This window comes from Nannospalax galili, unplaced genomic scaffold (genome assembly GCF_000622305.1).
Source record: "Nannospalax galili isolate Female #2095 unplaced genomic scaffold, S.galili_v1.0 scaffold188, whole genome shotgun sequence".
NCBI classification, from domain to species: Eukaryota; Metazoa; Chordata; class Mammalia; order Rodentia; family Spalacidae; genus Nannospalax; species Nannospalax galili.
Window position 1 is genome coordinate 4,871,677 of NW_008360325.1, and position 15,959 is coordinate 4,887,635.

Sequence of the window (15,959 nt, forward strand, 5' to 3'; positions counted from 1 at the left end):
TTTCTAAACATGGCTAATATAGGTCTGTCTGTTACTTTTGATGGGAAGAGAGAAGATTACTTTCCTGATCTAATGAAATGGGCCTCTGAAAATGGGGCTTCTGTCGAGGGCTTTGAAATGGTTAACTTCAAAGAAGAGGGCTTTGGTTTGAGAGCAACAAGAGATATCAAGGTGAGTTTATCAACTGTTGGTCTAAGGGGTCTGACATGTATTTGAACAATTGTGTAGTGTTGAGAGAGAGAGCTCGGGGCATGGGACAGAGCTTTGTTCCTGGGGCTGGTTTCAAGCTTTGTGGACATGCCAGTAACATTTCCCTTCCTTGTGGGTGACAGTGCCTTTACCTGACCACATGGGCCAGAAAGAGCCTCAGCTGGGCAAGTTCTAGACAGCGTTGTGAGCTCATCCTCCTGGGGAACCATGTCATTAACCCTGCCTTGGAGCAAGTTGGATCATATTTCCAAGCTTCTGTTAGAAGACTGTAGACCATGCCTCATAGGATTTTGAGATGTACTTAGGGAAAAAGATCTGGACTTGTGGTGGGAGGACAGCACATGGGCTCTTTTGATGGATTGGGGGCAGGAGGAGGGGTTCTTCTGGATAACTGAGTTGCTAAAGTGCCGTTCATGGGAATGGCAGCTCCAGAAGCAGCAGGGAGAGGAGAGAGGAGCTAGACAGCTTTTGGGGAGAGGGTTCTTCAGGTGGTTCCCCCGACCCTCAGTCCTGCTCTCCTAAAGGGGAGGGTAGCAGAGTCTGTTTGCTAGTTTCGGAGAAGGAACTGGGTTTGGCCGGTGGGTGCTGGTTATCCTAGGGTCTTCGTTCTGTTTTGTGCCCTCCAACTCATGCCTTACAGGGCAAACCCATATAAGGGGCTGTGGGGAGCCAGTGTGCCTGTGACTAGGTGTGGGAGTGTGTCTGCCTCTGGAACTCAGCAGGTGGTATTCTGGGGGACTGTCTGTTGTGTTCCTGTGCCTCTCAGTTGCTGAAGACCTTGGGTAGAAGAAATGGGTGTAATTAGTTTGGGTCTCCTCATAACTCTAGCAGTGTTTTTGGCTAAGCTGTTGCTAACCTTTCATCATTACACTGTTAGATATCTGTTAAATATCTACTGTATGACTGGTGCCTTATCTGTTATGCTAGATTTACAGAAAAGCCTAGGGTTTCTTCCCATGTGCTGCTTAAAATCTGTAGTAAGAGATGAAACAGAAAAATCATTCAAATAGTAGGCACCAGCAGAGGCGAGGTATCACATGCTTAGGTGTTGGGTGAGAAGCCTCATTCGTGTGGGTACTGCCCAGAATGTCCCTAGCTGTGGTCTGTCACACCTGTGCTTTTCTTAGGGACATTTATTTCTCTCAGCTCTGAAGGCCAGAAAGTGTAAGATTAAGGTGCCAAGCATCTGGTTGTGTTGAGGGCTGCCTTAGAGTTTGCACACAACCCTACTTGACAGAGATCTGTAGACATGAGTTAAGTGGTAGAGGTAAACACAGAACATAAACATCTTATCAGAAAATGGGATAATTAGTGTGCTAAAGGATGTTTTGTGGGCTACTGCTTTCGCTGATGTGCTTTGCGAAAGACAAATGTGTAAAGGCAGGATGCTGCTGTGGCCTTATGACCTCAAAAGGAGAAGCCGTTCACATTGACACCGGGATTGTTTTATTTTTAGAACCTGAAAATGAATTTCAAGCAGTAAAACAAAGGCCTCCGTATTCTCTAAAGGCTTTATTAACTTCAAGTTAAAGTCAAAGGGCCCTGTTTTGATTGTGTTCTCAGTATAGAGAATATATGGTTTCCAGTTTTCCTAATGGAAATGGGATTTTGGACTGTGTTTCTACTCATGGAACTGTAACATACCATGGGGTTTTGTATATATGTGATGCTTAGAGTAGCTGATGTGCAGCCTTCAGTTGTATTTCATAGTGATTAGATTTCTGACCATAGATGTGAGTGAAGATTGTAACATGCTCTGATGATTCTACTCTTTTCTTACTTTTATCTCTAGGCAGAAGAATTATTTTTATGGGTTCCACGAAAGTTACTAATGACTGTTGAATCTGCTAAAAATTCAGTATTGGGTGAGAATAATTTCTCTTTGTTTCAGGCAAAGTACAAATGATAAAAAGTATATAAAAATTTCATTTTTGACAATAAAGACCATTTTTGGTTGTTTTCTCAACTGATGACAGACCTTCAAATCCACATTAAGTATTTTCCATTTTATGTCCAAAGAAAGATGCAGTTTGTTGGAAAGATGAGTTTGTTGGATAATTTTAGTGTGTGTCTTGAGTTACTTTTTAAAGAAGTCTGTGGAACTTACACTGCTAACTTCTGGATTAATTCAGGGCCCTTATATTCTCAAGACCGGATTCTTCAAGCCATGGGAAATATTGCACTGGCCTTTCATCTGCTGTGTGAGCGAGCCAGCCCCAACTCTTTCTGGCAGCCCTACATTCAGACCCTTCCCAGTGAGTACGACACTCCTCTGTACTTTGAAGAAGAGGAAGTTCGATGTCTTCAGTCGACTCAAGCCATCCATGACATCTTCAGCCAGTATAAAAACACAGCACGACAGTATGCCTACTTCTATAAAGTCATCCAGGTAAGCAGCTTGGGAAGAGGGGAACCTAGCTGCATGTGCATTCCATTTGACCTCTTGTCAAGAGTACTGAAGGATTTTGCTTATTAAATTAAAAGATATTCAATTCTTTGGTCTTTTTGGGTCTCCCTGTAGTCCCGGCTGGCTTGGGACTCACTATGTAGACCAGGCTGGTCTTGAACTCACAGAGATCCGCCTCTGCCTCCCAAGTGCTGGGACTAAAGGCGTGTACCACCATGCCTGGCTTCAAGTCTATTTTGTCATCTCCATTTTCATAGAAAGATCACTACATTACAGTTTTGAATGTTCCTGATTTCATCAGTGTCCAGTGTTAACATAAATGGAAGTTGCTCTTCAGTCACTAAAATCACCAAGGTTTTGGGGGTTTTTTTTGTTGTGTTTTGTTTGGTATTTTTGAGACAAGGTCTCCCTATAGCCCCAGCTGTCCTGGAACTCAATATATAGATCTGCCTACCTTTGCTTCCCAAGTGCTGGGATTAAAGACCTGTGCCACTACACCTGACTGAGCTTCTTAAAAGTGAGATTATAATGAAATTTTAAAACATGAGAACTATATCAAATACAAAACCGTTTTTTGTTCAATGTTTCTACTGTCTACTGTATGTGTTAGTAGGAAAATACTGATAATTTAGTAAATTGCAAGATGATGTACTTAAATTTTCCAGAGTGTATTATGTATTATATTTTAATTTGTTATAATTGAAAGTATTATGTTAAAAGGGTATGGACTCTGAGTCAGGCCTCATTGCACTGTTCTGTCTTGGTAGTTTCCTCCAGCCTTGCTTTGCATTCCCTTCACATAGTAGCTGGAAAGTATAGAGCCAGGGCTGTACCCATTGACCTGGGGTGGGGTGGGGTGTGGGGGTCTCCGCACTCTCCCCTTTGCAGTGCTCCGGAATCCACCCCTGTCCTGTGGCACCTGATTCCTGGCAAATAAGAATGGGAACTGAGGGGACTGGAGAGATGACTCATCGGTTAAGGACACTGGTTGTTCTTGCAGAAGACATGGGTTTGAATCCCAGCACCCACATGGCAGCTAATAACTATCTGTAACTCCAGTTCCAGGGGATCCAGCAGCCTCTTCTGTCCTCTGTGGGCATTGCACGACACAGGTGCACTTACCTGCACACCGGCAACACACACATACACATAAAATATAATAAATAAAATATTTTTTAAAAAAAGAATGGGAACTGTTTGTTTCTTTTCCTTTTTCTTGGGCAGTTTGGCAGCCTGAACTGGGCTGATTTAGTTGTTTCTTAAATGATCTGTCCCTGTTTATGTAGGGTTTGTTTGGTTTGGTTTTTAAGCAATTCCTTTATACTGAGAAATTTAATAAATCTTGAACAAGGTATATACAGATATTAAATTACCAGGTAATCAAAAAAATTTTTTTTTCACAAGCCAATCACACCAAGCCTGAGAGACATTTTTGGTGGTTAAACTGATTTAGGAGTTGGTACTGGCACGTAATCCAGGGACATTGCTAAACTTCCTATAACATACAGGACAACCCCCATAACTAGGAGTTTTCCAGCCCCAATTGCTAGGTTGAGAGGTCCTACTTTGTGTTTCTATTACAAAAAAAAGCGCCTCAGATACCTGAATGATTTCAAAGGCAGTCTCATTGCCTTCTGCTGATGTAGTTATGAGTTACCGTGCCTGTTCTCTGAGTCTTCCTGTTAGCTGACTGCAGCCCCTAGGTGGCTCTAGTGACATGCTGTGGCTAGGAGAACATTTAGACCTTTTTTTGCTTGCTGTCATGTAACCAGCATCCCTTTTTCTTAAAACCGTGCAAATACAGGACCAGGCTCAGAAATGCTTAAGATAGAAGAAGAAACAGGTATAAGGTTCAGGTTACTCTTTAAAAGGCTATACAGATTTGGAGTCTGGACAAGCTGTGTACCTTGGCATTGTGTGTGTGTGTGTGTGTGTGTGTGTGTGTGTGTGTGTGTGTTATGTATGCCCCTGTAGAGGTCAGAGGTCTTCAATATGACTTATCTTTATCATTGGTGATGTTGGTGTATGAGGGTTCACATTAGGAAGGACATTTGAGAGATGGTTCCTAATCTAGATGATCCTGAGTGTGGTATAGGCAGGGCAAAGCAGTAGAAGGATAGTCTATCCACACAAAGGCCCCGTGGTGTGTGGAAAGAGCCCAGGCTTTGTGAGCTCATCTTACTTACTATTCAAATGGAATTTGGAAATTGTTGTTTTACTTTTCTGAATTTGTTTCCTGGTTTTTGAGATAAAAATATTAAGGCCTATTTTTTATAATGACTATAAAATGTTGCAAGCCCAAGTCGGATTGTTTGTCAGAATTCTCACAGTGTGAGTGCCTGTGGTTGATAGGAGTGTATTTCCCCTGGGGAAACTCAAAGGGCATGATGGGGCAAACACCCTCGACCTGTTCCATGAAATAACAGGAGGCTCTGGAGCTGGCCTGCCGGGGTTCTGATCCTTTGCCACTGCTTGGCACTGCACTGTGTCATGCTGGGCTAGTTTCTGATTCCTTTTCCTTAGCTGTAGGGTGGAATGATACAACCCCGACTCTTCAGGAGTGGTCAAGGGGACGGGGAAGGAGTTGATCTGTGTAAAGCCCTTGGACTTGTTGCACAAACACTCCATTTATGCAATTGTCACTTTTTGGATCCTTCTGGTGTGTTGACTGGTTGTTAACGTTTTTTCTGGTTTTAAGTTGCTTCTCTTTAGTCCTTGCAGTACTTCAATATCAGTGGGTTTTGTTTTGTTTCTTGATTTTGTCTTTTTGAGATAGGGCATCCCTTCAACCCCAGCTGGCCTAGAAGTTGTTCTGTAGACAAGGCTGCCTGGCTCTCACAAGAAATCTACCTGCCTCTGCCCCTGCCCCTGCCTCTGCATGCTGGAACCACTTAGACCCGTCCTGTAAGACTAGAGACTAAGCCAATATAGTGACTCAGCACAATCTCAGAATTGTTTCCAAGTCTCATGGCTCTGCTGCTGGTTCGGGGACTTACGTTTTTAAGTCTTAAAAGTTCATACCAATGTTGATGTTTTCTGTAGTTTAAAATCATGCTAAATAACTTCCTGCAACGTTAGATTGGCTTCGTGGAAAAACAGCCCTCTTAAGAACTCGAGGTGTCTCATGCTATTGTGGGAGAAGCGCTGCGTTAACCTGTTAGTGCAGCCAGTCAGCTGTGGTTCTTTCTCTTCCTTTTTGGGTTTTGTATTTTTTTGAAACAAAGTCTTGTGTCACTCTGACTGGCCTGGGACTCCTGATGTAGACTAAGGTGACCTTGAACTTGTAGTATTAGTCCTGCTTCTGCCTTCTGGGATTTCATACATGCAACACCTAACTAACTGCTGTGGTTCTTTTTCCAGAAGAAAATGTGACCACTAACAGGGACACAAATAAGGAGAAGAAGGGACCATTTAAGTTGAAAATACATAATGAAATTTTGTAGAAAGTTTCTTAACCAGGAATTCAAGAAGTGCTGTTGGAATAACAGCTTGAGGTAGTTTGGAGTGAGTTGCATAACCTGAGTCAACCCAGCGGCTCCAGGAAAGGCTGTGGAGTCAGGTGTGTGCATGAGGACATGTGACAGAGAGATTTAAGAAAAAACTTGTCAATCAGGTGTGATGGTGCACGCCTTTAATCCCAGCACTCGGGAGGCAGAGGCAGGCGGATCTCTGTGAGTTCAAGACCAGCCTGGTCTACATAGTGAGTTCCAGGCCAGCTGGGGCTACAGGGAGATCCTGCTTCAAAAAGACCAAAAAAAAACCTTGTCTTGTTAAATCTTCTTTTGAGTCCAGCTGTGTGTCTTTAGAACATCATCGTTGAGCATTTAGCAGTAACTTGGAGGAGTGACACAGGGTGGCGTTGTCTGCTGTTACTTTCTCAGTGCGTGTCTTCCCTCTTGAGTAGCAAACCAGTTGTTTTTCCAGGTTCAGATACTCTTCTTAGTAAGGCACTTTTTCAGCAAATCATCATCCAGGAAGGAGAGGAGAACATTATTCTGTCATGTTTACATCCACACTAGCATTTTCAGTGCAGTGATCTGTCCTCAGGTTTTTTTGGTTTCTGTTTTTGTTTTTGGATTGAGGCTCTTTTTTTTTTTAAAGTCTTTTCCAGGGACAAAAAAAAAAACCATAAAGTCCCCCCAAAACCCTTTCCCCAGAAATATACATATGCCATATGCCATATTACAAACCTTTGATGTTCATCAGGGGTCCAGATTTTAGAATTTCATTTCCAGTTCTCTGACTGCTGGCTTGAGGACCTGCCACCATGGCTCGCATGCAGCTCCTGACTCTCGGTACTTGGGCGTGGTGACTCAGGTCCTGGCAGGCCTACTAGTGGCGTTAGAGAGCTTTACATTGTTCTCCAGTGTTTTGAGTTTTATTCTAAGCACACTACTGGTAACTCCCAGTAAACTCTTTAGGATTTCGATTTCTCTGTATTGCATTTTATCTTAATGCTCTGAGATTGTTCAAAACCAAGACAGAGCCCTTCCAATGCTCCCTCCTAGCATCATGGTCAGAGGCTTTTAGTGTGGGAACTTTGTTAGTTCAAGCAAACTGACTTTAGCTTGCTTTATAGAATTTGTTTTAAACCAGAGTCTACCAGCTTCTCCTTTCCTGTGGACTGGAGACTTGGGCTGTCTGACCATCCAAGTCTGTGGTTTCCAGACTCTGCATTATAGTCTTGTCTTATCTTTGTTTGCCCCCCCCCCTTTTGTCAGGGTCTCACTGTGTAGACCAGGCTGGCCTCAAATTCATAGAGATCTGCCTACCTCTGCCTCCTGAGTGCTGGGACTGAAAGCATGTACCACCACACCCGACGTTTTCATCTCTTTCTAGTCACCTCCATGGTGGGACCATTGCTTGTCCTCTCCTTGTTTTCCATGGCTGTGATGCCTTTTTGAAGTAGCTGGCTAGCTATTCTGTTGATGTCCCATTTATATAGCCTGATATTTCTTCATGTCAAACTGAGATTATACATTTTTGGCAGGATTATCATGGAAGTCAAGTTGTATCCTCAGGGGACGTAACTTTTTTCTTGTAATTAAGTGTCTTGTAGAAAGATGCTCTGACAGTAAGCAGCTATCCTGTCCTTAGTACACACTGATTTCTTCATCTGTCATGATTCTGATCTGTAGTAGTTATTTCTGTGTTGTATGCCAACTGGACATTTTTTGTGTCTGTTTTTCTTCTGCATATAGTAATTGGAATTTTACTTTAAGGAATAGCTATCCCCAGTTCCCCATTTATTGATTTATTCAATGATTCATATCAACATAGACTCCTGGATATTTGTTTTATTTGATGGGTTATATAATCCATTGCTCTCATTATTGATTTGATGCAGTTTTTTAAATGGCTCTGCATATGAAGATAATTGATTTCTTCAGTTATAACTATTTGAGAGTATCTGTGCTATGCAGCATTTGCCATAAACGAAATGCATAGAAAATTGTTAAATAACAGTTTGTGGAAAGTAATTGACTCTGTGTAACACATTACAGAGTTCCTTTAGTATCAGGTAGAAAGCAGCTTTGGACACTTGTTTCCAGTGCCACGCTGCTGTCCCCGTTCTCACTTAACATTTTCCTGGAGGCCAAAGGTGTATCAATTGTGATATTTTGTTCTCAATGAGCTTCATGGAACGCATGGCTCCTAACCAGGGGGTATGAGCAACAGAAGGGAGGGTGAAGGAAGAAACTGAGAGGTGATGAGGTGAGAGGCCAACTCAGTGGACTGAGTGCTGAGATGAATGGGCCTTGGGTCTTTGTGTTCTGTAGCAATGGGAGCCACCTGGAGGGTATGAGGTCTGGAAGGACAGTAACAGTTTCTGCTTTCATGTGACTTGGCCAGGGGCCTTTTCACCAAAGTAATAAGTGTTCATTGCAGTGTGTCTGTGGCATTGTCCTGAAGAAGTACAGGGCCGAGGGTGGGTAGGAGAAAGAGTTCCTGTGCACACCCTCGAGAACCCATGGCTGTGAATGGAAGAGCTGTGGGACAGAGCTGCTGATGTGCTAATGTGGCTGCTGAGCGAAAGGATGATAGTGATGCTCCCTGGCTGTCATCATCTATGCCCTTTAAAAACAGTGGTGTTAGGGTAGGAACCTGGGGACTCATGCCTGTTAGACAGGCACTCTACCATTAAGCTACAGTTCCAGACCTCCCTGGCTATTTTCTGAGTGCTTTGATCTGTACAGTGATCCTGCAAGGAAGAATTGAGTCCCCATTGTGCACTGAGGAATGGAAGATGTAGAAGCTGCCTGCTGGGTACTTCCATTGTCTGCTTTTTAAAACTGGATTTAGAGCAGCTCCATTGGACCCAGAGCCTGATCTTCTAAGAACAGTACTCACTGATCCACTTAGGTCTTTAAACTTACTTGTGGTTTTACTCTTGGGACCAAGAAGTTCTGTAGTTTAAGGGCAGAGTAATCTGGATGTGTTCTACTGACTGGGAGGATCATATGCTTTCAGGTCCTTAAGGAAATGTCCAGGTCTTTAGACCCACTCTACTAGAGATGGAGCATGTGCATTCCTAGGAAATGTAAGTTCCTTCACTTTTGTTCCCAGGTTCTGCAGAAGCTGGTGCTGTGCCATTCTTTTTTATTGCTATCCTTATCTGTTCAACTTTCCATGTTATAAAAAAATGCAAGTAAACCAGAGCTTGAGAAGGAGCCCAGGCGCGTATCCTCTGGAGCTGTTAGTGCCTGTATCACCTTGGTTGGAGCTACTGTCTGTTTTGGTGAGATGTCCTGAACTGTGTGTCCTTGATGTTCCTGATAGCCAGTGCTGTTTAACTGTGTTAAATGTAGGAGTCTGTCTTCGCTCTTCTTTGTAGGGTTCCCATTTTGTATAGTATTCACTCTAAACATGTATCTAGTGTTCAATGCTTTCATAAATAAAGGCTATGGATAATGTCATTTAAAAAAATCTAAGGGACTGGAGAGATGGCTCAGTGGTTAAGAGCACTGGCTGATCTTGCAGAGGACCCAGGTTCAGTTCCCAGCACCTACATGATGGCTAACAACCATCCTTAACTCCAGTTCCAGGGGATTTGACCCCTTCTTCTGGCCTCTGTGGGCATTGCATGCACACAAATCACTTATACACATAAAATAAAAATAAATTTTTTTTTTCTTGGTCTTTTTGAGACAGGGTCTCCTTGTAGCCCCAGCTGTCCTGGAACTCATTATGTAGACCAGGCTGGCCTTGAACTCACAGAGATCCGCCTGCCTCTGCCTCCCGAGTGCTGGGATTAAAGGCGTGTGCCACCACGCCTGGCAAAATAAAAATAAATTTAAAAAAATTAAAACAAATCTGAGTTTTGGGGCTGGAGAGACAGCTCTGTGGTTAAGAACTCTGTTCTTGTAGAAGACCCGGATTCGAATCCCAACACCCACATGGCAGCTAACAACTCTCTGTAACTCCAGTTCCAGGGGATCTGATAGTCTCTTCTGTCCTCCATGGGCATTGCACAACACAGGTGCACTTACCTACATGCAGGCAATACATATACATAAAATATTTTTTTAAAAATCTGAGTTTTTACTATGCCCTCTTGTTTTGTATAATACCATAGCAGTTCAAATAGTCTTTATCTTCTGGGAAGTTAGTGTGCTTTCTGCATTTTTTTCTGCCTTTAGTTTCAGCGATCTCTAGGGAAGTTTTCCTTCTATATCTGTGACTCTGTCTGGGGAAAGTCACATCTAGCATCCTGTTGGTGCTCCTGATGGTGGGCACTGGAGGCACTTAGTGGTGTGTCCATTTTAGCTAGAGCATCGCAGCCCATTCTTGTGTCCTTCTGTGGAAGATCCTCATGTCCAGACTCTAGCATTGGCAGGCTGTCCTGTAGTATTCCTATCCCCACCACCTCTTGCCAGCTGCCCTCCTGTGGCCCTTGCCTGGCCTGTTAGAGATTCAACTTGTAAATTAGCTATTCAGCTTAGCAATAGATATCCATCGAAGTAATATATGTGTGTTATCCCCAGTCTCCTACTTTATATAGTACCAGTTGCTTATATATTAGCAAAGGCACTTCTGTGGACGCAATACACAAGAAAGTCTCTAGTAAGTTGGTGTCCAAGAAGGAAGGAAGGAGGGAGAGGGAAAGGACAAGGTGTGATGTGTTGGCATTTTGCAATGAAATGTTCAGTGTCCTAGAGGTTGTCTGTTGTTCCTTGCCCTCTGACCTTGCTGTTTGTCGTAAAGCAGATCAGAATCTGACAGCATGTTGTGTTTCCTCATTTTCTGTCCCCTCAACTTGAATGCCACCCACTTAGGGCAGGGACTCATTTCATTCTCATTTGAATGTGCCTGACCCAGAGATAATGCTGGGTGATTACTCAGTGAAGGAGTAAAGTCAGTAGCTGAAGTAGCAAACTGCCATTTAATAAGCTCCAGGTAGATAGGGTGTGTCACTGCATACACTTCAGTGTTACTGAGAAACTGTCAAGCTGGGCCTGCAAGTGAGGTCAGAGCCAGTGTACTAGTTGTCCGTTGTGCTGCACTCACTGCAGAATCACCAAAGCCACTGTGTAATGGGCTTTTCCAGAGCCTGTAAGGGTCAAGAGCACAGATGTACCTGCCAGTCAAGTGTGCTATGATTGCACTGCAACCCCAGACCCCCTCCCTCTTAAAAAATTTATTTTTATTTTAGGTGTATGAGTGTATTGCCTACATATATGTAAGTGCACCCATGTCATGCAATGCTCATGGAGATCAGAAGAGGGCATTGGATCCCCTGGAACTGGAGTTGTTAGCTGCCATTGGTTGCTGGGATTTGAATCCAGGTCTTCTGCAAGAGTGACCAGTGCTCTTAACCATCGAGCCATCTCTCCAGCCCCTCCCCTCCCTTTTTTTGAGACAGGGTCTTATTATATATGCAGGTTGGCCGGAACTCCCAATTTAAAACTATCTTCAAACTCATGATCCTCCTGCCTCAGTCTCCCAATTGTGGAGATGACAGATGTGTTGCCACCATGCCTCATTAATTCTTTTCTTCTTCTCTCTCTCTCTTTTTTTTTAATGGTTTGCCTGTAGCTTGTGATCAGGTTTTTGGGTTTCTGTGATTTTTAGAAAATCCCCAGTAGTGATGCCATAATGATGTGACTTTTTTCATATTCAAGGTCAGATTTTTTTGTTTAGAGATTTGAGGTGCTTTCTGTCATTTCTACTTTAAGTTCTTTTTTTTTTTTTTTTTTCTTCTGGGAATGGGTCTTAACTGCTCTGGCCTAGTGGTATCTACACAGCTAACAGTGTATCTTTGGAATATAAATGATAAATCATTTCATGCCACTGGCTTCCTGTATACTTGGAGTGACCTCAGAAGGCAGGATTCCAGGGGCCTTCTGTTAGGTGCTGTTCCCTCCTCTCTCATCATTCCCTTCCCTCTGTCCTCTGTCTCAGAGCACCGAGGACTTGCCGAGCCTCTCTTGCTTGCAACAACTTCCCCCAGATCTGCGAGAGAGTGAAACTCCTTCACCTTCTGGTTTCTCTTTCTGAGCGAGTCTTTCCTGATGGTCCCATCTTCTGTATTTGCGTGCTGCTTACTTCTGTAGTTGTACCGTCTGGAATTGGTTTTGTTTGTGTTATCTGTCTCCTCTGGAGTGAGCTTCATGTACAGGGGTCTTTCTCTTTTGAGCACCAGTGTAGTACACTGCCTTACACAATGCCTATCATATGGGAGGGCTCAGGAGTACTTCTTGAATGAGAGAATGAATTGCCCTCTAGCTCTGTTAGTCACGTGTGGTCTGGGCCTGCAAGGGTAATGAACTCCTGTGCACACAAGTGTGCTTGGCTAGAAGGTGAGTGACTCATAGCCCAGCCAGAAGGCCAGTTAGCCTGGTAAATCTTGAGAGACCTTTACAGCTCTAATTGACAGTTTCTTGTAATAAATTGAATATGATGAGTTTGAAAGATAATCAAGGACAATTGAGGCTTCTGGAATATATTGTTTTCAAGTTGATCTTCTCTCTAGGTCAGTCTGTTATGGTCTGGAAAGGAAATCCTTTGTACTAAATTCCCAACTTATTCTAATTTGTCAAAGCCCAAGATGCTCCACAAGTCGTCTATAGGGCATTGCCTCTAGATTCGATCTAGCCAGGTTTATTGTGTGCTTTTAGAATGTATGTTTTGAGCAGAAACCTTTTGCATGCAAAAATCAAGTCTGGAACAGATTTTTTAAAAAAATTTATTTTTGTTTTATTTATTATTATTTTAAAAATTTTATGTGTATGAGTGTATTGCTTGCAGTGCACCCATGTCATGCTGTGCCAACAGAGGTTAGAAGAGGGTGTTGTATCCTGATGCCATGGACTGGAGTTACAGATGGTTGTTAGCCACCATGTGGATGCTGGGAATCGAACCCAGGTCTTCTGCAAGAGCAGTCAGTGCTCTTAACCACTGAGCCATCTCTCCAGCCCCTGGAACAGACTTTTACTGTTAAATTAGAAGTTTGGGAGTGTGAAGGTTTTAAATGAAGTGTTCGCCCAACCAGGAAGAGCTGTCAAAGTGAGCATATCTCAATTTCAGTGTGCCAGTGACTTCAGGACTGACTAATGAGTTCTAAAATCTTTGTGTCAGTCTCACGTTTTTTCGTTGTTTTCTTTAAATGCTGTGAAGGCATTTCAAATTAATAAAACAGTTTTTATTTGCTGGTATTTGTATCAGAAATGCTGTCATCAGCCTTAAAGTTACTGTTTCTATGTTGTCTTTTAGTAAGTTTGAGTGAGTCAGAGGCCCTAGTTTTTAGAACCAGCTCGTTTTTAGAACCAGCAGGATATTGGTCAAGTCTAGCCTGAAGGACTATGTAGTATGGTTGTTAGCATCTAAAGGTAGACACTAGTTTGCTGCATATGGGTGATACAGTGACAGTATTTCAGTTAATGTAGATACGAGAGAGGGTTTATTTGCAACATTTAAATGTTAGACCAGATTACACTGAGGATGTTAGAAATAGGGTCCCAAAACTGAATAAGACCCACAGGGAAGAGGTAGTCACAGTCTGTCTTTTTTATTTTTATTTTCTTAGGACAAGCAAGGTTTTATTGAGAAGACAGCTCCCCATGGTAGACAACCAAAATGGGCTGCCCTCTAATACCGTTTCTCATCTGGTTTCACTGTAAGCATCACACGTACGTGAGGAGGATTGCCAAGCACTGGCTGTCTGTAGAGAGGCACCCCTGTGCCTCTCTCTGTAGGGAGCTATCTAGTGGAAAACCAAGTCCAGTCCAGTGATACAAAGCAGGGGTGGGAGCTGTCCAGAGTCAGGGAGTAGGTCCGCAGAGGTAGGGAGTTGGGAAAGATGCTACAGCGGCAGGCTCACCATCCACCACAGGCTAGCCTGGAGGGTCATGTGATGGGGGAATAGGTAGAGGAGGCAAGGGAGGGGACAGCATTAGTGAGGGTGCTCATAACTAGCTGTCAAGTTCTGCATTGTGTACAGTCCCACAGTCCTATGAGACTTAAACTCACTCCTCCCATTTGACAGGTGAAGGAGTTGAGGTAAAAGTTTCCTTGTCTGTTCTAGGACTTCTATTAGTGGTATGTTGGAACTTTTAACTGTGTATTTCTATTTTCTCTCTTCACTGTGTCCTGCTTATTTTGTCTTGAACTGGAGAAACTGGCTGGTCATTTTTAAAAAATATCCCACTGTGTCTGGTTAGTGCTGCCTGTTTGTACATGGGTGTTGGGCCATCTTCTGGACCATGGCAACCTACTAGTGGTGACAATCCCAAAGAGAAATGACTGCCCACCCCCCAGCCATCATTAACTACTAACAGATTCTCAGCTTGGGGTAGAGCCCCAGCTATGTGCTGTCTGGAAGGTAGCATTTCACAGTACTAACCCTCACCCTTCAGCTCTTACATCCTTTCTATCCTCCCCTTCTTCCCTGAGCCTTGGAGGTGGGTTGATGTAGATGTCCCATTTAGCACTGAGCACTCAGAGTATGAACTTTTGGTAAGATCTGTTTACATTGTATCCAGACAGTATAAATGGCAAGTATAGAAAAGATGAAAGGTGTACCTGCTGAGTGGCATATTAATCAATAAGGAGCAGATTTGTTTTACCCTATTGACTCTTAATAGAAGAAATATGTAACTTAAAAGGATGGGGAGAGGCTGGAGAGATGGCTCAGCAGTTAAGAGTATTGGCCACTTGCAGAAGACCCGGGTTCAATTCCCAGCACCCACATGGCAACAATCATCTGTAACTCCACTTCCAGGAAATCTGACACCCTCTCTGCCCTCCATGAGCACTGCACATCATGGGTGCACTTACATATATGCAGGAAATGCTCTCATATACATAAAATAAAAATAAATAAAAAAATAAAAAGTGATAGGGAATAATTAGTAACCCCTTGTAGATGAATAGTTTGGGGGAATTTCCTGTTGACTTGTAGGTTAAATCTCAAATTTACAAAAAACTACACTTCATGAAATTGATGTCCATTACATACAGATTATTAGCTTTTTATATCAGGTATGCCCAGCCAAGATCAGGATATGGAAGCTCTCCAGTCCCTTTTCTGTTTTCAAGGGGTGGCCATGTTCTGACTCTGTCACCGCAGCCTGCTCAGGAACCTCCTGTAAGTGGGGTATAGGGTGACCCCACAGTCTCTTCTGCATCTGCTGCTCTTGTACCATGTAGCGTCTGAGACTTGTCCATGGTGTTGGGTGGAGCAGTAGATTATCTCTTTTCATTGTTCTGTGGGTTTTCATTGTATGAATTTACCATACTCTCTCTTTTTATTTGTTCCTATTACTTTTGAGATAGGGTCCCACTCTGTAGCCCAGCCTAGCCTGGAACTCTCTGTGTAGCCCAGGGTGGTCTTGAATTAGTGGCTGTTCTCTTGCCTCAGCCTTCCAAGTATTGCCATGCCTGGCTTAAATATAGCATACTTTCCCATCCATTCTTCTGTTGATGGATATTTTGGTTGTTTGCTGGGTTTAGGCTGTATACTTGCTACTTTTCTCGTTGCAGTGACAAAATACCAGCAACTTAAGGGAAGAAGCACCTTAAGGATTGTACCCTCACAGTTTCAGAGCAGTTCTTGGTGGGGAGGGCATGGTGTCTGGTCACAGCACATCCACAGGAAGACACACAGATGGGTGCTGGTGTTCAGGTCCTTTCTCCTTTTATTCAGTCCAGGGCTCTGGTCCACATTTGGAGTGGATCTCCCCACCTCAGTTAAACCTCTGGAAACACCTTCATAGGTACTCCCAGAGGTGTGTCTCCTAGGTGATTCTAAATGCAGTCGACAATGAAAATTATGGGCAGTTATAAGTAATTCACCCCCCCCCCCGGTGTGTGTGTGTGTGTGTGTGTGTGTGTGTGTGTGTGT

At 43.3% G+C, this 15,959-nt stretch overlaps 1 protein-coding gene across 1 annotated transcript in view; it reads left to right on the forward strand.

The window, feature by feature from the left end:
- The window catches only part of Setd3 (SET domain containing 3, actin histidine methyltransferase), a 71,900-nt gene that overhangs the window by 19,803 nt on the left and 36,138 nt on the right, over nt 1–15,959 (forward strand). Inside the window, exons 4-6 of the mRNA XM_008825640.3 lie at nt 23–171; nt 2,003–2,075; nt 2,343–2,599. Of these exons, the coding sequence (XP_008823862.1) occupies nt 23–171; nt 2,003–2,075; nt 2,343–2,599 (479 nt within the window). The remainder of the gene's footprint in view (nt 1–22; nt 172–2,002; nt 2,076–2,342; nt 2,600–15,959) is intronic.